At 45.0% G+C, this 23653-nt stretch overlaps 1 protein-coding gene across 19 annotated transcripts in view; it reads left to right on the forward strand.

Moving 5' to 3' along the window:
- Window positions 1-23653, forward strand: part of Dlgap1 (DLG associated protein 1) — a 792565-nt gene that overhangs the window by 611612 nt on the left and 157300 nt on the right. For all 19 annotated transcript variants that reach the window (XM_075956092.1, XM_075956087.1, XM_075956089.1 and 16 more), the window contains one exon: window positions 22078-22255. In XM_075956092.1, coding sequence (XP_075812207.1) covers window positions 22078-22255 — 178 coding nt within the window. The remainder of the gene's footprint in view (window positions 1-22077; window positions 22256-23653) is intronic.

The raw sequence follows: 23653 nt of genomic DNA on the forward strand, positions 1-23653 counted from the left end.
AGTTCTGATAGGCAACAACACCCTGTAATGGTTTAGGGTCTCTGAGGCACCCTGGACTATCAAGTCTAAGGAGGGGATCCCACAGCTGGTACTGGGCTTTGTATTGGGCAGATATGGCTTCTGGGAGGAGCATTATCCCCTGTGCAGGGTTGCTCCAATTAGGCTATTTCACCTTAATAAACATATGCACATAGCTAGGAATCTTATAAAATAGTCGGTTTTCATACAGCTTTTTCAAGCATCCCTAATGTTAGTTCTTCTTCCCCCACCCCGTTCTCTTTCCTCCCCTCTCCTCCCTACCCTGAATCAATGCTCCCTTTGAGCATCCCGTTCTTCCTCTTGGATCACCTGTGTTCTAGTGTCCCCCTCCCTGAGGAGGTTTGTAAAGAAGTTAGGGCAATCACACCAAGAGGATGCTTGGGCTCTTTGTCACAATTTCCCTTTCATGATCAGCCTCTCCTCCCAGCTGCCAAGGGGGAAGTCAGCAATCCTCAAGACAAGTCCTTATCCCAGGTGAGTTGTTGCTTGCCACTGCGTACGTCCAGCCATCGGGAACGAAACCACTGCCATCTCAAACAAAACCACTGCCATCTCAGACAGAGGTGATGCTAAATAAGTTTTTAAGGATGTTGTTGCCCTAAATAACCATTTAATTATCACCAGGGCTTAAAGAGGGCTGATTGGGTAAAGTGCTTGTTATCCATGCGTGGGGTTCTGAGTTCAGAGGCCTGCACCCATGTACCAGCCAACTATGGCAGCATGCACCTATAGCCTCAGCACTGGGAGGCAGACACAGACAGATCTCCGTAGCATACCGGCCAGCCAGACTAGGCTAAAAGATAAGCTCTGTATTTAGTGAGAGACCCTGACTCAAAAAATAAGGTGGAGAGTAGTTGAGGAAGACACCCAGTATCAACTTTTGGTCTCCATATCTGTACATATGGGCAGCCTCACCTCTACATACGTGCATACACATACATGTGTACAAAGAACGTTACCAGAAAGGGCTGGGGATGTGGCTTCATAGGAGAACGGTTGTTCAGCATGCCCAAAGCCGTGAGTTGAATCTCCAGTATAGCAAAGAGGGGGGGGGGAAACCATGTGGACATTTTGTCCACCCATCCTTGACATTCCGTGCGGTGGGCATAGCATACATGACTTCTCAGTCTTCTGGCTTCCCAGACTCCCTTATTACCACTCACCACTTCCTTGTCACTAAGACAATGCAACTCCACTCCAAAGGGTCCAGCTTCTGCCTCTAGCCTCTGCACAATTGCATAGACACAAACACACGTAAATTTAGATTAAAATAAAGTCCTTCTTAAAAAGAAGACCTGGGCATGGTGATGCATACCTTTAATTGCATTACTCAAGAGGCGGAGGCAGGTGGATCTCTAGACATTCAAAGCCAGCCTGCTCTACATGGTGAATTCTAGATCAGCCAGAGCTACGTGGTGAAACCCTGTCTTTTAACAGAGGGAGTGAGGAGGAGGAAGGGGGAAGAGGAGAGCATACGCTGGACACAAGGAAATCTTAAGCTATTGACCAGGCATTTCTTATGGCTTAAAGAAAAAGCCTGAATTTTTGTACCCAAGAACTCAATAAGAGAAGCATCCTGGCACGGAGTTATTCGAACAGCTTAGAGATGCGCGGAAACCCTGCCGTTGGCAGCGTCTGCTGCACTCTCCTCAGACAGCTGCTGGAAATGCTTCTAATAAGTGGGAGGGAGAAGGTGGGGTGGCAGCTGCTGGGACATGGCAGGGGAGGGAGCTGCCTAATTTGGGGGTAGAAAGACTAAGCGAGAATCTGGTTTCTTGGCTCGGAGTCCCAACCACAGAAAAGTGTATTTTGGTTCTTTCTGTGACTTTTAAACTTGGCAATTTATAACTCGTAACATCTGGCTGTCGGGCTACGGGGAAACATTATCAGAGACTATCTCCTTCCATGTTCTACTCGAGTTAACGTATCACCTGCCTTTGCCGCTCCCAGAACAGAATAAAATCCTTTCAAAATAAATAGCACTTACCAATCTGTTCGAGCTGAATTTGGCAAGGCTTTTTTTTCAGTGGGGCAAGAAGTTATTTAAGAGAATTGCAGTTAGTTTAGCAGAACAGTTCTAGCTAATTAATCGTCTTCTCCAAAAGCAAACTGGAAAGTGAGATCACCAATCCAAACTGTCGACGCGGAGCTGCTCTAGGAACCCTGTTAAACAACTGTCCTGATGTTTGTCCCCAGGATGTTAACTGCCATTCACGTGTGTCTTCTCCCATCCTGGGTATGAGACTCTGTCCCGGGCTCCTGGCACAGATCTGGAACACAACAGAGGCGCTTGCCTAGCTACCGTGATGGAGAGAGAAGAGTAGCATGCTCGCTGGTCCAGTTCAGCCTCTCTCAGTGAATACGACCATCGCTTACTGCTACCCAAATTCACAGCTCAATAAACCCAGCTTCTCTACAGACTCGCTCATCCTTGCAAGTTTAAAAAAAAATAGGTTATTTTTTGAAGTAGTTGTAGGTTCAGAACAAAACTGAGGAGAACATTCCACATCCTTTCTAATCCCCCATCCACTTCTCAGAAAGGGCGAGGGAGGGAACGGGAGGAGAGAAGGAGGGGAAACTATATGTAGAATTTAACTTAAAAAAAAAAAAGAATCTTAGACACATTAAGTGAGCTAAACAGAGGCAAAGAACAGAAGAGGCACAGCCTACACGGTGGAGACGGGGGGGGGGGGGGAGGATGAGACAAGAGGACCGTGTTTGCCGTTTTATGTGCCTTCTCCCCGTGTCCTTTAGACTCCGCCCAGGCGGTCTCATCCAGTATAACATAATCGACCATGTCATTTACTATTGAACCTTTCCAGTTTTCTTACACTTAGTAGCATACATGGAAAATCCTTCCATGGCCTTTTAATGTCTGTGAGTCCAGATCCAAGGGAACCTCTGCTGTCTCCACATAGACATGTGCTCATGTATACAGACTCGTAAATAAATTTAAACCTTTTTTTAAAAAGCCATGAGGCAGAACTACGGACTCACCTATAAGGGCAAACCCATCAGAATAATGGCAAGTCTTTGAGCAGTAATCCTAAAAGCCAGGGGAGCAAGGAACAATATATTTCAAGCCGATAAAGTAAATCATTGCCAATCATGATTGCTATATCCCGCAAAGCTAACATCTAAAATTGCCAGTGAAATAAAAGCCGTTTTAAAACAAAGACAAAGGAACAAAACTAGAAACCAGTAGCAGGAAAAATAACAGACACTGCACAAATTCTTGGGGACCGAGAAACACATTGTTGGGTGACAAGTGTTGACTTTGAAGAACCCAGGGAAGACATGTTGCCGTTCCTAGAATTAAACAGATATCAAAGTACAACTTGCCAGAATGTTCTGAATACCCATAAGGCCATTCAAAGAGGAAAGTTAGAGCTGCATGCCGACGCTCACTCTAAAACATCATGGAGATTTGACGGTTGGGACTGGACACCCAAGGTCACTTCTTCCCAGCGTTCTAACTGGTTGTAGCTTTCTTGAATGGTTTCCTTCTAATGGAAAGGGTTGGGAGCTGTGCTCTCTGTGGGTATATGGATAGCCATCTACAGCACAACCCCTGCAGAATTCAGGGAACGCTGTGGAAGAGGGGGCGGAAAGATCACAAGAGCCAGAGGGCCAGGAATGCTGCTGTGTGATTGGGTCTCCAAGGAATGACAGGGAAGCTACACCCATGAGGCCTCAACAGTGTGGCTGCCTGAACAAGCCCTGAAGAATAGCACCAGTGGAAATGCCGGCATGACAGAGAGAAGGATCACTGGGCCCCACCCATAGGCTAGGAACTACAGGCAACTAAGAAATGGTAAGAGCAGAAGAAATGGCCTTCTTCGGGGATGAGCCCTCGATTGGTGATTCAGTACTAGGAGGTCATCCCTGAAACAACATATACACAAATAATATTATACAGGCTGTGCAGGGTGTATGTATATATTTAGGCATTCTATATGTGTATGTCTGTGTGAGGAGAGAGAGACAGAGATCTAAATCACACAATGTATATGTCCTGATCAACAAAATTGCATTTGAATTAAATAATAGGAATATGAAAATCCACAAATATTGAGAAACTATTACAATGTCTAGTGCATAGGCCAATGAAGAGATTACAGGGAAATAAATGTATAAATTGTGTGTGTGTGTGTGTGTGAGAGAGAGAGAGAGAGAGAGAGAGCAGCAATGGTCACTAAGGGAAAAAAAGGACATGATTTGGAGTGGGAACAAGGAACTTCGAGTACATGGGAGGAGTTAGAGAGAGGATAGAAAAGGAGAAAATGTAATCATATTTTAATTTTTATTGTATTAATTTTTGAGTCAAGGATAGCTGAGGGTGGTAGCACAAACGCATTTCTATGGGTTCGAGGCCAGCCTCGTCTACATCGTAAATTCCGGGCCATCAGAGCTATATAGTGTGACCTCACTTCAAATAAATAAATAAAAATAAAGGTTATCTCAAATAATCTAACAATGGACCTTAATGTCCTGGGAAAACAAGAACAGGCTGAACGTAAATGTATGAAACAGCAAGAAATAACGGAGCTCCGGACAGAAATGAACGAAACAGAAAGTAAATGTGCAATGCCCAGAACCAGTGGAGTATAAAAATCCTTTTCCCTGAGAAGAAAAACAAGACTGACAGACCTCTAGCCAACTAGTCGAAGGAAGAGAAGACCCAGATTAATAAAATTAAGGATGAAAAAGAGTTATAACAGAATCCAACAAAATTCAGAGGATCTTTGGGAAGTATTTAGAAAATATAATTTTTAGACTGGAAAATGAAGACATGAATAAATTCTGAGGCATTTATGACTACAAAACTTAAGAAGAGCACTCGGGAGGCAGAAGCAGGTGGATCTCTCTGAGTTCGAGGCCAGCCTGGTCTACAAGAACTAGTTCCAGGACAGGAACCAAAAGCTATGGAGAAACCCTGTCTCGAAAAATAAAAAATAAAAACACTTAAGAAGACAGAAACAGCCAGACATGGAGCCCTTTAATCCTGGCACTCGTGACTATGTGTCTGAGGCTGGCTTCGTCTGCCTAGTGAGAGCCAGGCCAAGCAGGACTACATAGTGAGACCAGTGTCTGTAATAATAATAACGTTGATTTTAAATTTTAAAAAAGGGATTAAGAATATAGCCAGGATTCCCCACTAAGAAGGAAGGAAGGACAGAAGGAAGAAAGGACGGAAGGAAGTAAGGACGGAAGGAAGTAAGGGAGGGAGGGAGGGAGGGAGGGAGGGAGGGAGGGAGGGAGGGAGGGAGGGAGGGAGGGAGGGAGGGAGGGATAGGATGAACAATAAGAAAATCTTTGTTTACTGTTTTTATATCAGCACCCATGGTAAAAGATCAAAATTCACTCATAATTCTATCTAATTTCAAATTTGTGTTTTTCTCTGAAGGCTGTTAAGCCATTTGGGGTCCTGAATCATGAAAATACCAGTTAGGGAGTGGGAGAGAGTCTGGGGTCTTTCATCATTCGCTGTTTATCTTTTCAGCAAAGCTGGCTGGCTAGGGGTCTGGAGTCCGCGGCAGGTGGCCACCAGATCTCAGCCTGGGCACCTGCCCTGCTCATCAGCTCCTTAGACCCAAAGCTTCGTAGCTTAGTTCCTCATCTGAGAAACAGAAGCCTTAGAAAAAATAATCACAGAAACTCAAGTTCCTAACGTCCTCCGATTCTCTCATCAAATCCCCAACGAAAAACACTGTAAAAATTTGAGTGAGAAAATTCCCCTGGTGGTTCCTCTGTGGCTGCGCCAAACCCCTGCTCATTCCTCAGTATCCAAGCGCCCCCTGCAGGCGCTCTCCGGAACTGACACGCCAGGGACACCCTGGGGGTTTTCTTCATGGGAACACACTCGGGCTTCCTCTAGACTTACAGTATTTTCCCCACCACTGAGCACCAGTGAGTCGGACAGAGCATAAGCCCCTCTTTCATTAGAGAAGAGACAAAGTCCAGGCGATAAAGACCCACAGAAGAGGAAGGGCTCTCAGGGTCAGAAGACAATAAACAGAGCGAGTCTTAATAGTCTAAGCAGCCCCGTGTAAAAGGCAGGCTTTGTTTATGAACTGCCTCCCCTCCGGACTCCACAGCGCTTGCGCTTGTGTTTCGAGCACGTTACTCGTGGCAGTCTTGGAATTTCCCGCAGCAGAGTTATGTGTTCTGTTCTGTTGCTGCCATAGCAGAGACCATTTGAACCAGATGGACTCGTCCCTTTCTGTGTGTTGGTAAAAGGTTCTTCTGTGATTCTCTGTGGAAAGTTTAACCCATCTTCACTAGGTGAATATTATTGCCCTGGCTAGTTTTATGTCAACTTGACACACGCTAAGGTCATTAGGGAAGAGGGACTCTCGGTTGGGAAAATGCTTCCATAAGCCTGGGCTGTGGGCAATCCTTCAGGGCATTTTCTTAGTGATTGATGTGGAAGGGTCCAGCCCTTTGTGGGTGGTGTCATCCCTGGGCTGATGGCCCCGGGTCCTATAAGAAAGCAGATTGAATAAACCATGATGAGCAAGCCAGGAAGCAGCACCCCTCCATGGCCTCCGCATTAGGGTCCTGCCCCTTTTAAGTTCTCGTCCTGACTTCCTTCAGTGATAAACAGTGATGTGGAGACATAAGCCCTTTCCTCCCCAAGTTGCGTCTGGTCATGGTGTCTCATCACAGCAATAGAAACCCCGACTAAGACAATTATCTTTCCATTCTCTAGCACCCAAACACTAGAAATTACTATAATTTACCTCAACGGGGAATAATGTGTCTAGAAATCATCTTTTCAAGCTAAGTGCATAACCGGAAAGCCTGTGAGATTAATTATAACTCTTCCTACTTGACTGATTCAGAGTGCGTGTGGTCATTCAGTGCTGCTTTGATTCGCGTTACAGTGTATTAACAGAGCCTATTTCTGTTTGCTCACAAACGCTTTGAAATACGTTTCTGTCTTGTACCCTGGGCAGTTATACCTCGTGTTCAGAATCAGTGAAGTTGACCGCTCTCCACATATCCTGGAATCCAGTCTTGTTGTTGATCAGATGAATGAGTTCTTTTGTCTCTGAGTTTCAAAACGGCTTCATTTGTACAGTAAAGAAAATATGATGGATGTGCACACAAATACATTGAGAGTTGTATCTCAAGTGCCTTTTCCTGTGGCCACCTCCAGTGTGTTTATGTCTTAACAGCCAGGGTCAAGTGGGCAAGGCAGAGGCAGTATTCAGAGAACCAGTCTGGTCATTAAGAGTCACATACCTTTCCAAAGGCTTGGGAAAGAGTAAGCAGAGAATGCCCGCCCTCTCTCCTCCTCCCCATGCCCTCCCTCTCTCCTTCTCCCTCCTTACCTTCCACCTACAGCCATGCTGACCAACTCTGTAAGGGAAATGGAGTAGTCGCTGCCAACAGTGGCCTAACCAGGTCCCTGAGTGCACTCTTGAGAGCAGACCCTTCACAATTGCATCTCCCACGTCACACACGGAGACCCTGGTTCACGGGGACCGAAGTTGAAAACTTTGGAACATAACACAGATCTCCTTACTCCTAGTCTCAGAATTATCCACAGCTTGTACTGTTGGGCAAATCCAACCACACTGCAACACCATGTTGTTTCCAACGTTTACATGCAACACATACACAATCAGTTTTGTGGGTGTAGACCTGTACAGCCGTGTGTGTGTGTGTGTATGCATGCACGCATGTGTGTGTGTGTGTGCATGCATCCACGTTTGCAATGTTTTGAGTAAGTTTCTGATTTTTGCATTTTGCTGTATTTGCAGCTATCCTCAGCCATGTGTTGGACGTTCCCGGATTGTCTGCAAGTGAAATTGTTCTGAATGAAGTTTTCATCTTAAGATGTTGTAGGTTACACGGAGTTAACAAATATAGCATGTGTTAACAGAGCCGCGTACCCTTTCCCAGTTCCCTTATTTCCCTTTCTGTCTCCCATAGTACCAGTTGGGAAACTGTAGTAGAATTCACACACGGGATGTTGACATCATAGTAAACATCAGAGCGTTTCCAACACCACAAGGATCATCTGGGTTGCCCCTGTGGCTCCACACACCGCCTTGTCCCCTCCGTCTCTTTCCCCAATCTGTTCTCCATTTCTGTGATGATCTCTTCTCATATCAGGGGAACCACACGGTGTGGAACTTTCTGGAATTTGTTCCTTTTTTCTTTGTTCCCTGCTGTAGATCTACTGCAGTTTGTTCAGCCTTCAGTCATCAACAGATCCCTGTGTTGTTTCCAATCTGGGGCTTTTATACATCAAACCAGTATAAACATTCCCATGAAGCATTTTGAGTTCTTTGTTTGTCTGACAGAAATTCCAGGGGCATGAGGCTAGGTTGTCTAGTGGTTGGACATTTAGTATTTTTAAGGAACTGTTTTATATTATCCCATTTTATACATGACTCCCTTTCCCTGAATCCTTACCCACATCTGTTGCTGCCTTTGTGCTGTATTTTAGCCATTCTGGTAAGGAGGCAATGCTGGCTCACTGTGGATTTCGTTTTCATCTTAGTAATGAATAGTGACATTGAATGTTTTCTCGTGTACTCACTTGTGAAGTGCCTCTTCATATTTTGCCCATGTTTTTATTGAATTGTATTTTTTAGCATCGGGTTCTGAGAGTATCAGATACTAGGCTCTGTGAGATGGCTGCTTTTCAATAACTTCTGAAGGACTTCTGGAGAAGGGGAAGGGGAACCAGGAGAGAAGGGAGGAGGAGCGGGAGAGTCACGTGGTCAAAGCATGATGTGTTTGTGGATGGAAACAAATGTCACCGCAAGACTTCCCCACTGGACGTCTTGTGCACAGTCTGTAGCCTCTTTCTGACCAGGTCATAATCAAGACGAAGGTTAGTGCCGTGTCTAAGAACCACCTCTCGTCTCACTGAGAATCCCAAGCATCTTCTTCAGAGTTCCTTCCTAAAGACTTTCTTCAAGCCAGGCAGGCGTGGTGCACACCTTTAATCCCAGCACTCAGGAGGCAGAGGCAGGTGGATTTCTGTGAGTCTGAGGCCAGACTGATCTACAGAATGAGTTCTAGGACAGCCAAAGCTACACAAAGAAAACCTGTCTCAAAGACTATTTTTTCCTTCATCATTTTCCGTTGTTTTCCACTCAAGCCAGGATCTGTTTCTGAATACGTTGTTAAACTTAGGTCAGACTTCTCCCTGCCAGAGATTGTGCACATTCTCCTAGCACCTTTGTTTAGAAGACAGTCCTCCCTCTTGCACACTGGCTTTGCACTGTCAGACATAGTCAGTTCAAGACACACGTGGGTTTCTTCTGGGAGGCTTCATTCCCTTCCACTCATTCCTTGATTATTGGCATGACAGAGTGTGTCTTGCTGACTGTACCTGCAAGGTGAGTCATTGAATAGAGTAAACCCTCACACAGTGTTCTTTTAAAAGAATCATTTTAGCTATTCTTGTTCCTATATCTTCCAGAAAAATGTAAAAATAGTTGTATTTATATCTACAAAAGTCCTTATGGACAGCCAGGTATGGAGGCACAAACCTTTAATCTCAGCACTTGGGAGGCACAGGCAGGTGGATCTCTGTGAGTCTGAGGCCAGTCTGCTTTACATGGTGAGTCCCAGGACAGCCAGATAAATTACAGAGAGAGCCTGTCTCAACAAAAAGTCTTTTTTTTTAATTTATTTATTTATTAAAGATTTCTGTCTCTTCCCTGCCACCGCCTCCCATTTCCCTTCCCCTCCCCCAGTTAAGTCCCCCGCTCCTCAACCCGAAGAGCAATCAGGGTTCCCTGACCTGTGGGAAGTCCAAGGACCACCCACCTCCATCCAGGTCTAGTAAGTTGAGCATCCAAACTGCCTAGGCTCCCACAAAGCCAGTACGTGCAGTAGGATCAGAAACCCATTGCCATTGTTCTTGAGTTCTCAGTAGTCCTCATTGTCTGCTATGTTTAGCAAGTCCAGTTTTATCCCATGCTTTTTCAGACACAGGCCAGCTGGCCTTGGTGAGTTCCCAATAGAACATTCCCATTGTCTCAGTGTGTGGGTGTACCCCTCGCGGTCCTGAGTTCTTTGCTCATGCTCTCTCTCCTTCTGCTCCTGATTTGGACCTTGAGATTTATGTCCAGTGCTCCAATGTGGGTCTCTGTCTCTGTCTCCTTTCATCGCCTGATGAAGGTTAATATTCAGGAGGATGCCTATATGTTTTTCTTTCAACAAAAAGTCTTTATGGAATTTGACAGGGATCCATTGAACATGTATATCAATATGAGAATTATTAAGTATCCTATCTCATAAGCATAGTGGCCATTTCCATTTATTTAGCTATTTCATTTCTTTATTGGTGTTGACCAGTTTTAGCCCATAGTCTTGCACTTACTTTGTTAGATTTGGCACTAAGTGTTTCACTTGTGAGCCACTGTAAAAAAAGACACTGTATTTTTAATTTCTGTGTTTATAACTAGATAAATCCACATGGTTCTCGTGTTGTGTTATATCCTGTGACTCTGCTGAATTCTCTGATGAGGTTTTTGGTAGTGTCTTCAGGGATTTCTATGTAGACTCTAGTGTTATCTGAAGATGGAGACTGTTTTATTTCTTCCTTTCAACCAGTGAGCCTTTAATTCCCACACTACACTGCCTGGAAAGTCCACTGCTGCCTTAACACAAACAGCATCCTCAGCTTGTTTCTGATTATCCAGAGGACAGGAATCCGTTCTTCTCCGTCAGCTGTATCGTTAGCTGCAGACATAGTCAATGCTCTGTACCAAACTGAGGATGGGCAATGATATTCCTGGGTTTGGTGACTGTGTGTGTGCTGAATCCTGTCAAATGTATTCTCTACATCAGGTGATTTGGCCGTGTGCTTCTTTGTCCTGTCAATACAGTAGAACCCATAACGGATTTGATCTATTGAGCCAGTCGCGCATCTATGCAGTGTGTCTGTAGACCCTATCATGACAGTTCTTGCCTCACGCGTGGTGGTGGTAATCTCTGCCTCTGCTCTTTCATTTTTGTCAAATTTGAAGAGGCTTATCAAATGCGTACATTTTGTCTCCATTCTTTCAGAGTAGATCTGCTGATGATAAAGGCTTTTAGTTTTCCTTTGACTGAGAATGTCTCTATTTCTTATCCATTCCCTGGGATGATTTTTCTGGGTATAAAAGTTGGCGGCAACAGTTCTTTTTCTTTAGCATTTGAAAATTTCTGTGCGTCTTCTTGTCATCGTGACTCCAAAGGACAAATCTGTGTCACTCAAGTTGGTTTTCCCCCAAGGGATGGGTGTCATTTTCTGTGACTGTGTCAACATGTTTCTTTGTCTCTCACTTAGAGCTGTTACGTATGACGTCTTGGTTAGATTTCTCTATGATTGTCCTGTTGGGGATTTACTTAGCTTCTTATCTCTACAGTTTTGTGTCTTGATAAATTCAGAGAGTTCGTAGCCATTTTTAACAAGTTTTAAGCCACTTTTTAAAACCCTTTTTTTTTAACAATTTCACACAGGTGTGCAGTATATTGTGGTCCTAATCACCCTGTTAGCCCCTCGTACTCCCGCTCACTCCTGCTGAGTCTAAGCTATCCACCCCCACCCCCAGAATTCTAACAACCTGAAAAACCCACCGGTCTGTGAGCTCTCAAACTTTTCATTTTAGTTTATTTCTGTCTGCCGTGCAGACTGGGAGATTTCCTCTACCCTGTGCTCCAGGGCTCATCAGGTTCTTTCCTCTCCCTTTCCATTCTGCCTCTGAAGCCAGCTGCTAAGATTTGCCTTTCAGTTGCTCCATTTTTTTTTTCAGTTCTAAAATTTCTGCTTGATTCTTCTTTATATCTATTTATTAGCCAAGATTCCCAGATCAGTTTGGTGAAACAGTGTCTTTTTTCATTAGTTTCCAATATGTTCTTAATTGGACATAGTGTGTTTTGGGCTATTTGTTTGTTCTAGAGCTTGCAGTGGTAGTCAGTACCCTACGTCACTTCCTTTCCCTGTTGCTGACATGCAGAAAGCATTTGGGTCACTCTCTACCCACTGCTAAGAATTACCACATGGGCTCTTACTGCCTGGTGCATAGGGAGTGATGGCCCCTGTAACCAGTCCATTAACTGACATTGTTCTCCGCAGCCTCTTAACAATCTCTAGCTGCTGATGAGATTATTTTTTCCGGAATTTTAACAACAGCTATATATCTTTGATAATACTATATCCAGTTTTAATTACTTTACAGTTTTTTAATTGCTATAGCAGTAAAATTATACTCTTAATTTACAGTATTATCATCTGTATCCATGGGTTCTTCATGCAGAAGAGCTTCAATGAGCTGTGAATAAGAATGCTTCCGAAGTGTTTCTGTGTTGAAAAAGTACAGTCTTCTTGTTGTTATTCCCTTAAACGTACAATAGAACAGCTATGTATACTGCGTTTTCATTTTTCTGGATGTTATGAGTACCCAGACATCGTTGAAGGTGAAAGCAAGGCTGTATATACATTTATGTATCTGTATACATGAGTGTGCAGATTCTGATGTCTGTAAGATTCTGCAGCCATCCAGGGTCAGCAGGCATCCAGGAATGAGTGTTCTGTCCCTGGGAGAAGTATATTTTTTTTATATTTTCACCATGGCAGTAATCATTTGTGAAATACTACTATATTGCTTAACATCCTTAGAATATGCAGTAAATAATCCAAAGAGTGTTTCCTTGGGGAAAAGTGGTAGCTTGTTTTTCATTGCATTGGTCCTTATAGGTGTTGGTAGCAAAACTGATAGGAAATGGAATTGAAAAAGAAACAAGTCCTTCTGCTAAGGAGAGATTCCTACTTCTGGATGTTTAATCAAAAAATGAAAGCAGGAACTCAAGAAGTTATATGCACACTCAAGTTCAGAGCAGCATTACACAGTACCTGAAGGGTGGGAATCAACTTGAGTGTCTGCCTACAGGAAGGATACACAAGGTGTATTCGGTGATAGTAGTTAGCCTTGAAAGATGGAAATGGGAGCCTGTGCTAATGTAGCTAAGCGGTGAAGGCATTGCTAAGAGCAAGAGCCAGGCACAAAAGGAAAATACTGCTTTGCTCCACTTATAGGAGATACCTAGAGTGGCTGGACTCAGAGGCAGAAAGTAAAATGGCGGTTGCTGGGGGCTACAGGAGGAGGATGGGGAGCACCGGTGTTCAGCAGGCTACAGGAGGATGGGGAGCACCGGTGTTCAGCAGGCTACAGGAAGAAGATGCAGAGCACCAGTGTTCAGCAGGCTACAGGAGGAGAATGGGGAGCACCAGTGTTCAGCAGGCTATAGGAGGAGGATGGGGAGCACCGGTGTTCAGCAGGCTATAGGAGGAGGATGGGGAGCACCGGTGTTCAGCAGGCTACAGGAGGAGGTTGGGGAGCACCGGTGTTCAGCAGTTCAGTTGGAAGAGCAGTTCTAGAGAGGGACAGTATGTGGTTGCATAAGGATAGAAATGTATTTCATGCCACTGAACTGTACACAGAAATCATGGTTATAATGGTGATTTTTCGCAGCTCATTGTGCATATTAACTGTCCGTGTTATTGTAGGACATAATGTATACAATGTTCACTGAACTTACTCCACCCTCACCGTCTCCCCGTCCCTCCCTTAGGTCCTTCTGCCCCCTGCTCAGATTCTCTTGTGCTTTCCTGGAGTAGTTTATGTGATGTTTATCTTCTCCACAGTAAGAGGAAGACAGATGATTATACTGCAGTAAGTCCTCTGGGCTGTGGAAGGTGGCTGTTACTATTGCTTTCTTAAATATATATAATATATGCAATATTCTGCCTGCTTGTATGCCTGCAAGCCAGAAGAGGGCACCAGACCTCATTACAGATGGTTGTGAGCCACCATGTGGTTGCTGGGAATTGAACTCAGGACCTTTGCAAGAGCAGGCAAAGCTCTTAACCACTGAGCCATCTCTCCATTCCACTATTGCTTCTTGAAAACAAGAAAAATGGGGCTCACCCAATGCTTCAGCATTTAAGATTCAATCAGGTCTTAAACTGAAGGTCTCAGGTTACCAATTAAACAGAGCCAAGCTCTCTGGACAAGCAGCCCGCGGTAGACGTCCTCATTGTTAACGGACTTCTATGGGTTAAAGGACTTGTATGGGTTCCTTTGCTTTCTCACTGGCCTGTTTCCATTGATTTGGTTCTCAGTGTGGTCCTGGGCAAACTAAAGCAAAGGCAATTTCAGGTGTTGGTTTAAGGTGTACGACAATTTTCATGAAACAGACAACCTGGATCAGGTGAAAACAAGCAGGGAGAAACTTCACTGCTCCAGTTGCAGTTCGGTTGCGGGCAGTGGTTCCTGGACCTCGCTCTGCTCCAGTTGCAGTTCCGTTATGGGCAGTGGTTCCTGGATTTGTCCAGATGCACACAGATCCCTTTGGAAGGCTCGGCTGTAGCCAGCAACATCCTGCATGTGTTTCTTCAGAAATAAATCTTTGCATGACCCCTGCTCTCTCTTCAGCCAACCCCAGACTCTGTGGGTGCATGCAAGGGTTAAGAAGGGGTATTTCTTTTTCCCAAAGAGGGAACCAAATCCCCAGACCCATGTTCTTCATAGTGGGAGAAGGTGGCACTGCAGACTTTCCATCGTCCAGGGACAGGGTTCTGGACAGCTCTTCTGTCACTGCCGATTCTTAGAGTCTGTCCTGCACACCCTAGCTGGGCTTCTTCCATTCTCTGGTTCACTTCATGACCTCATCAAGACCTCCCAGGGCCTCCTGTCCCAGTATCTGAACGGGCCTTTACATCTAACCACCCTCTCCCTCGCTTGCTGTCCAGCAGTTATTTGAGGAGGCCTCAAATGAGTCGGGCCTGGGCTGAGCTTGGGAACACAGCCCGAGGCTGCTGTCTCTGGGAGCCGACCATTTGATGACATAGCCTGGCCAGCAGGCAGCTACAAACACATAGAGCCCTCCCGGCTGCACTGACTTGCTCTGCACAACCCAGCATTCTGGATATCGGCTACTCTACTGCCAAGCCTCCTTTGCCCCTCAGTTCCCTGGTCTGGAATTCCTTGTGCCCCGGGGAAATCTTGTCATTGGGGTTCTAACTCAAAGCTTCCTTCTCTTCGAAGCTCTTCTCCACACTCCAGCTGAGACCCTTCTTTTTTCCTATTGCTCTGTTCCTTTTCCTGGAACTGGTAAAAGCCTAACAGAGATTCCCTGGAAGTTGGGCCTGCATGTTTGTCTCCATCTGAAAACTAGAGTTCTAGCAGGCAGGAGTCAGCTGTTCCCTGCTGTAGCCAACCCGAGCCATATGTACCCCTGGTGTCTTTTCGTTGCTTTGCCATCAGTGCTGGATACGGTAAAAGTCTGAGGAGAACATTTGAATCCTAAGAGTCATACAAACCTAAGTGTGATTGATATAAGCACATTTGAAACAGGAAATTCATTTGCTATTAATAATCTCCATGCATGGGATGGTTGGCTGTGAAAAGGGTTGCAGTTGCAATTTGTGTGAGTCTCAGAACTAAACCACTTACCCCAGGGTCTAGCACTTGGCTCCACATGTACTGGGCCTTTGACTCTCCAGCAGGCCCACAGTTGGGCAGTCAGAAAATTCCAACCAAATCTGTCTTTTTTTCCTACAGAGAAAAGTTAATAGAGCAGATGAAACACAACAGCATTAAGTGACTCTCCAAACATTCCCTTGACTTTCTTTGACCAGAGCCCTGGGGCCCTTGGGAAATAGAAATGTCTCTGTGTCTATGGCACTTGACAGTTGGAACGACTTGCAGTTAATGCTGACATTTATCTACCACATCAAACATTTACGGATGCAATGCAGCAAAGAATATAGCATGAATCTATATGAATCTATGGGAGTCCACTCCTTAACGTGTTTCCTACTCTTTACCAGTTGCCTTTGTATGTAAGCTGTTGCTCCTCTGAAGGGGCAGTCATTGGCTAAATGGATCCTGTTCTGAATTTTCATTTTTGTGAAACTGAAGGAAAATTAATGTTAAGGAAACAGTATGGTATGACAAAGAATAAAGGTTGAAAGAACCCTCTGTGCCTGGCAGTGCAAGGGCTTGGAATGGGGGAATCGTGCTATCTTCTGTAAATACCCATTGGCCAATAATGGTCAGTAGATTCCTGTAATGATGTTTAAATGATATGCATATAGTGATTATGCTTATTCAATTCTACAACATGTTTTAATCCGGTGAACCACAGACTTTTAAGGGTGGATTATATCTTAAGGTATTTTTGTTTGTTTGTTTTTTCAAGACAGGGTTTCTCTGTAGCTTTGGAGCCTGTCTTGTAACTAGCTCTTGTAGACCAGGCTGGTCTCGAACTCACAGAGATCCGCCTGCCTCTGCCTCCCGAGTGCTGGGATTAAAGGCGTGCGCCGCCGCCACCGCCCGGCATTTTACGGCATTTTTAAACTCCTCCATGAACACTATTCACATAGCCAAGTCCAACACCCTAGATCCCCATCACCAGATGAATGGATAAAGAAAATGCAGTGTGCGTACATAAGGAGGCAGCATTCAGACAGAGTGAAGAACACAATCGTGTGTGAGATGGATAGCGGTAAGGGTCATGATGGTAGAGCAATCGAGACTCACGGAACAGGCATTGCACACTTTTTCCACACACGGAATCTTTGTAAAGCATGAAACAGGAGGACTACTGGGGAACAAGAGCAGCTGAAGCGGGGAAGGGTGCACAGGGAGCACCAGGGCTCTGTGTGTGCACGAAAACCCCATGATGAAATCGACTCTGTGGAGTTGGCCTACACTAATAAAGATCACTTATGAGACCTTCAGAATGAAGAAAAGCCCCGAGGAAAACCGTGGTCGAGCGCGGTGATACCTCTGTCGCTCCTTATTTTCTCACTGTGCTATCCACTTCATGAGGCCATCCAAATACAGTGCCTGACATCACAGACTCTCTCAACCACTGTGACTGTAAAATTAAAGCTTCACTGGGGTGGGGATGGGGGTGCCTGATTCTCCGCGCTGAGTCAGGAAGCCGAGGATCACAAGTCAAAGGCTAACCTGGTCTACACAGTGAAACCCGTGTAACAAGATGAATGCAATCCTGGTTCTCCCTCTGACATCTTAAAAACCCAAAGAGTGTATGAGCATGTAAAAAATGAAAGTAAAAGGAGCCGGGAAGATTGGAGGCTGAAGCCACAGACAAAGAGAGAAGGCATTCGCAGAGGGAGACTTTACCCAGCTGAGGGAGTGACGGAGGCTCTCTGCAGACAAAGCTGAACCAGAGATTGTCAAATACTGATCAGAACAAGAGGGGCGGAGGCCGAAGGTGTGCGCTAGTGGCAGGGGACCTGGTCAGGAGAATCACAACAAAGGCTGGCCTGAGCATGTAGTGGGAGAGGCAGTGGGGAGAGAAGCCAGTTGTAAACATATGGGAAGCAAAGCTGAGGAGCTGTGGTGACCAAATGGCTTGGACAGTTGAGAGAAGACAGACTAAACGCCTGGGTTTCCTACTTGCTTAACTGTGTAGGTTTTAGTGCGTCTGCTGGGCTGTGGAATCAAAGAGAACAAGAGTGCAGAGAGATGTGTTCACTGGGAAGTCAGGAGGAGCTGGGGGTGCTGGCGGACAGATGTGTTCACTGGGAAGTCAGGAGGAGCTGGGGGTGCTGACGGAGTGATGTGTTCACTGGGAAGTCAGGAGGAGCTGGGGGTGCTGGCGGAGTGATGTGTTCACTGGGAAGTCAGGAGGAGCTGGGGGTGCTGACGGAGTGATGTGTTCACTGGGAAGTCAGGAGGAGCTGGGGTGCTGGCGGACAGATGTGTTCACTGGGAAGTCAGGAGGAGCTGGGGGTGCTGACGGAGTGATGTGTTCACTGGGAAGTCAGGAGGAGCTGGGGGTGCTGGCGGAGTGATGTGTTCACTGGGAAGTCAGGAGGAGCTGGGGGTGCTGACGGAGTGATGTGTTCACTGGGAAGTCAGGAGGAGCTGGGTGCTGGCGGACAGATGTGTTCACTGGGAAGTCAGGAGGAGCTGGGGGTGCTGGTGGAGTGATGTGTTCACTGGGAAGTCAGGAGGAGCTGGGGGTACTGGTGGACAGATGTGTTCACTGGGAAGTCAGGAGGAGCTGGGTACTGGTGGACAGATGTGTTCACTGGGAAGTCAGGAGGAGCTGGGGGTGCTGGCGGAGTGATGTGTTCATTGGGAAGTCAGGAGGAGCTGGGTGCTGGCGGAACATCAGGTAACATGCTGCAGTAGTTAATGGAAAGGGCCAGGTTAGGAGGGAGCTATGCACCTCATAGACGCAAGAGGGTTGGTGCCTATTCAATAATAGAGTCAGGTCGAGTTGTGCAGGGAAATAATGTAGGATAAAAAGACAAAGTAGACTTTTGATGGCATGGTGATAAAATCTGATAAAGAAGGTAAAAAACTGTAATGTCATGGGGGGGGGGAGGCATTTAAGGACAGGTTTGAGGAAGAACACTAATGAGCTTCCAGACAGAAGTCCCTAAGAAGTAGAAGGGAAAGGAGTAAAGATGGATGTCTTAGTCACTATTGCTTAGTCATTTAGTCTATTGCTGTGAAGAGACAACACGACCAAGGCAAAATTATAACAGAAAGGCTTTCATGGAGGGCTGGCTTACAGTCTCTGAAGGTTAGTCCATTATCGTCATGGTAACAAACATGGCAGCAGGCAAACATGGTGCTAGAGCTGGAGCTCAGAGATAAATGATCCACAGGCAGAGAGACAGACAGACAGACAGACAGACAGACTCTGAGCCTGGAATGGGCTTTTGAAACTTCAAAGGCCACCCCAGACCCCAGTGACACACTTCCTCCAACAAGGCCACACCTCCTAATCCTTCTAATCCTATCAAAGAGTTCCATGCCCTGGTGACTTAGCATTCAACCATATGAGCCTATGGAGACCATCCTTATTCAGAACGTCACAGTGGAGAAGTCAGAAATAGGAAGGTTTCTACTTAAATTGCCTTCAACAAGTTGGGTTTGGTGGCACCTGCCTATAATACAAGCATGAGGGAAACTGAGGCAAGAAGGCTCTCGAGTTCAAGGCTAGCCTTGGATACTTAATGAGACCCTGTCTCAAGATCAGATTTTCATAATAAGTAAATTATCTTCAAACTATGCAGACTCTTAGAGAAGTTGTTTCTTGATATATAGTGGGATAATATCAATACCTGCATGTTTAATAAGTAGTAAGAAATGTCAGGTGGAAATCATTCAAGAGGCATCGACCCAAGAAACAATTTGATCAAAAGATAGCCCTTTATAGAGCATACACAGCAGGATGAGGGGGGAAACGTTGGCCTCAGATTAACTCATAAAAGCATCATGAAACCCAGTAACCAAATGCCGTCACTGGCTGAAGTACCATTTTCTACCCAAAAGCCCAAGGAATCAAAGCCCCATTTAAGCCATGAATGTCTGTAGTATACTTCAATAAGGGGGTCATGGCCAAGATCAAATATCTTAATTTTCAGAATAGAACCAAGCCAGACGTTGCCTCTGTGCATATGGCATTGTTTTATGTAGACATTGTAGGAGTCAGAGTCAAAACCAGATGAGAAAGAACAAAAGCTTAGAGCTCAGATGGACCAGTTAAGTGTCCCGTCCCCACCCAAGACTCTTGTTAGACACAGTCACATGGAATCACTTCTCTTCAGTTAAAACTAATGTAAAATAAATAAAATAATAATAATAACCAATCATCTGGTCATATTTTTGCTTCTATATTACGAAGTTGGTCATTTTCTTTCTTAAGGCATAGGCTTGAAACTTTGTGGTCGGAGTCTTCTCAGATCTTTGCAATCACAGCCTCACGATCAACCCCAGAGTGCCCTTAAGGGTTGTCTCTTTAAGTGGCTGTGCTTAGCGATATGGTAGTGAGTAGGGTTCTCTGACTGTCTCCCCCAAGGCCAAAATCCCACTTGAGTTTTTATGGACTTCGGAAGGATAAGTCTCAGAGGATTCAGGAAGGACAGGGGGAGAAGGCTGGTCTCATTCCAAGAGATTGACACTGAAGGGTAGTTCTCTCTCCCAGTTCTGACTGTGCGCACCTCCTTTAAGGGGTATCCATTGCCGTGGAGGGGACAATGAGCAAACTGTGTGTCAATGTTTCTTACTGGCCTCTTCTGCACCAGGAAGTGCAGGTCCAGGCTGTCCTCTGTGTGGATAGCTGCAACCTCTACCCTCTAGATTAGATAAAGTTCATTTCCTTATGTGTCATGGGTTACTGAGGTGTGCGTTGTTTGTGTTTTGTGTTTTGTTTTATCAGAAATGACTCACTGAAAAGGAGCTATTCAGTTCCTTCTCAATTTTTTTTCCACTTTGAAATGTTTGGAGCAATGCCTTATTTTATAACAAGTGACCAAGATGAGTGGTTGTCACAGTGATGCCTCATTTCCGCATGTCAGCCAGAAGACACTCGCTTTTCAAAAACTGGACTTCTGTTTCTTCTTGCATATATTCTGTTATGAAAGCGCCACTCCTGTCATTGCCCTGATGACCGTACACAATGGCACCATCATTTGTTTGGGGGGGGGGGCGTCATTGCTCTGGGTCATAAGAAAACAAATGTGTCACCATGTGCTCAGGTTCTAAGTGGAAGTGAACATTAGCTTAAAAAGGCTTAACACACTTTTCAAAACAGAGATGTTTGAGAAAATAAATTGAGGTTTACTGGCTGGGTAGAATTCCTGGGATGGCAAAGGAACTTAATATGGATTTCCAGAATATCATTAACACATAAAAAATATCCGCTTGTCCTGGCAGAGGCATCCTCTTTCTTGAGAGCTGCCCAGATAACCCATAGGACAGGCTTCTAGAACAATCATTTCTTCCTCATCGTAATAAAATACCAGGTTTCCTTCAGACATTTCGTCTACATCTGTTTTCAGTGTTTTGTCTGCCCATGTGATGAATAAAACCGCTGCTAAGCAAATTCTGGGGTAGCAGTCTTACCCGGAATCTGTTTTTCAGCCGTTATTAAACAGTCGCATGTAATCCTTAGAAATGGGTGTGACCTCATGCATTGCTGCTTAAAGGACATTTGGAGTGTCCTTACTTCCCATAGCTGTGCTTTGAAAACGTGTGATTTTTTGTACTCAACATTTCTCTGGATTTCAGTGAGACTGCACACCTTGTCTTTTTTTTGTTAGATTTGTTTATTTATTATGTATACAGTATTCTGCCTACATATATCCTATAGGCCAGTAGAGGGCATCAGATCTCATTACAGATGGTTGTGATCCACCATGTGGTTGCTGGGAATTGAACTCAGGACCTCTGGAAGAGCAGTCAGTGCTCTTAACCTGTGAGCCACCTCTCCAGCCCGCACACCTTGTCTTGTGCCTGATATCATATAAACTTCTTTCCTGTGGGTCTATTTATCTTCATGCAATGCGCCCTAGAGAGCCTTTACCAGGGGTGACTAAATCTGATTTTTATTCATTGTTAGATCTACTTATGATGGCTTCTAATATTTTCATTTTTAATCTGCATGGATAAGAATAATTTCTCTTCCCAATAACTGAATGTTCAGCTGCTCTCACGTCACTGGTAAATAGCTGATCTCCATTAATTTGAAGGCTGTGTGTGAGACCATCCGATGGGACATGGTGGGCCAACCAGCAGCTACAGCCACCACATTCCCAAAGGAATGCATGCACTAGTCAGGCTTTGGTAGTGATGGCGCACGTCTTTAATCCCAGCACTCGGGAGGCAGTCGCAGGTGAATCTCTGTGAGTTCCAGGACAGCGACGGCTACCAGAGAAACCCTGTCTCAGAAAGAAAATAGTGCACTAAAATATCACGCCATGACCTCTATTTATGCATATAAAATTATTATATGTCTATTAAAACAAATTTTAATTTAAAAGAAAGCAAGCATAGAAACGTAAGAACAGGTTATCCCCTGAGTCTCACTATGACACTTTAGCATTAAGACCTCAGTGCTGTTTGTCCTGGTGTTAAGGATGCTGCACCAAGGACAGCAACCACAGCTAACTCACCGCCCCTGTGGAATATGACTCCTCCTCCAGGACCTCCAGTGAACACGCAGCAAACCCTTCCTTCCATTGGTCTCTTCCAGGATCTCCAATGAACACTCGCCCAAACTCCAGATCCGGAGTCACAGTTACCTGAGGGCCGTGAGTGAAGTCTCCATCAACAGAAGCCTGGACAGCCTGGACCCTGCAGGCTTGCTCACATCGCCAAAGTTCCGCTCCAGAAATGAGAGCTACATGCGCGCCATGAGCACCATCAGCCAGGTGAGAGCCATCCGAGCCTCAGTGGGCATGCGTCATTATCGGGGAGAACTGAGAGGGCGGGGGCGGAGAGGCACGGGGACCATTGACGGAGTTGACTGAACGCTGCAATGTAAGCCACGTGTTCATCCCCATCTCCTAGTCTTGATGGTCTACTAGGAGAAGAGAGGCCCTTTGCAGGTGAGTCAGGCACTAGGAGGGAATCCTGGGAAATTCACAGCCTATCAAATAGGCACCATCCAATTTTAAGGATGGTGTTGATGGAAGAGGCTTCCAATGCAGTGTTGCTTGAGGGGTTCGTTCCTAAGGTAGACATCACTGGCTAAACCATAGTCATAAAAGTACTACAGCGTAGAGTGGGGTCGTCAAGGCAAAATTACATATAGAATGCATCCGTAAAAAGTTTTTGTGCAGCTGTGTGTAGTGGCACATGCATCTAATCCCATGCTCGGGAGGCAGAGGAAGGCAGAGCTCTGTGAGTTCCAGGACGGTCAGAGCTAGATAGTAAAACCCTATCTCAGAAAGTAAATAAAATTGTGAAAAGTCGTATACACATTATAAACGTTAGTGTTTTCAGAAGAAGGAAACGCGTCCTCTCCCGCAGCAGGACACTGTGTCCTGCTGCACTTCAGGTCCCTGTGCTGTGGGTATGACCTTCCTTGGGCCATCACTTCCCAATGATAGCTTCGTCAGACATTAGGCCTGGAAAAGACTATTGCTGCCTTCGGGTCAAGTGCTGCAATTCCACGGTGTAGTCATTTGGCCTTGAGTTAAGAAAAAAAAAAGACAGAAAGATCGACCATCCTTAATGGAGTTCTAATGACACGTCATTTTTCTAGCCTATATTCAACTTTCAAATATCACATTATCTTTAAGGACAATTTTGAACTTCCTACTACAGTTGCAACATTGTTATTATCCAGAGAACAATTCTTCAAAGTCACTCAGCTATACATACTGACTTTTTTGAAAGAAGATTTTGCGAGAGTTATTCTCATATAGTATTTCGTGTATATATTAATATATATATATGTGTGTGTGTGTGTGTGTGTAGAAAATAGTGTTGAAGTTAAGCCTGTTGTACTCTGTTCCTATTTAAAATCTGACATTATTCACCAAAGACTCAGAAGAAGGATCCAAGTAAAATGTTAAAAAACCAAGGAATTAGACTCAGGTGTACTTCTTAAACTTTTTTAAACTTATGACCCCTTTATGCTTAAATTTTTTATGCAACATATATAAGTGTACAAACTTACTGATGACTAAGCATAAGTTTATTTTAAAGCAATGCTTGGACATATGTATATTGTACTATTTATTAAATATGAAAGCGAATTGACATGCTTAAGATGCTATAGAGAACTCAATCCTGCTGGGTGGTGGTGGCGCACGCTTTTAATC

The sequence above is a fragment of the Microtus pennsylvanicus genome, chromosome 22 (assembly GCF_037038515.1).
Source record: "Microtus pennsylvanicus isolate mMicPen1 chromosome 22, mMicPen1.hap1, whole genome shotgun sequence".
Lineage (NCBI taxonomy): Eukaryota > Metazoa > Chordata > Mammalia > Rodentia > Cricetidae > Microtus > Microtus pennsylvanicus.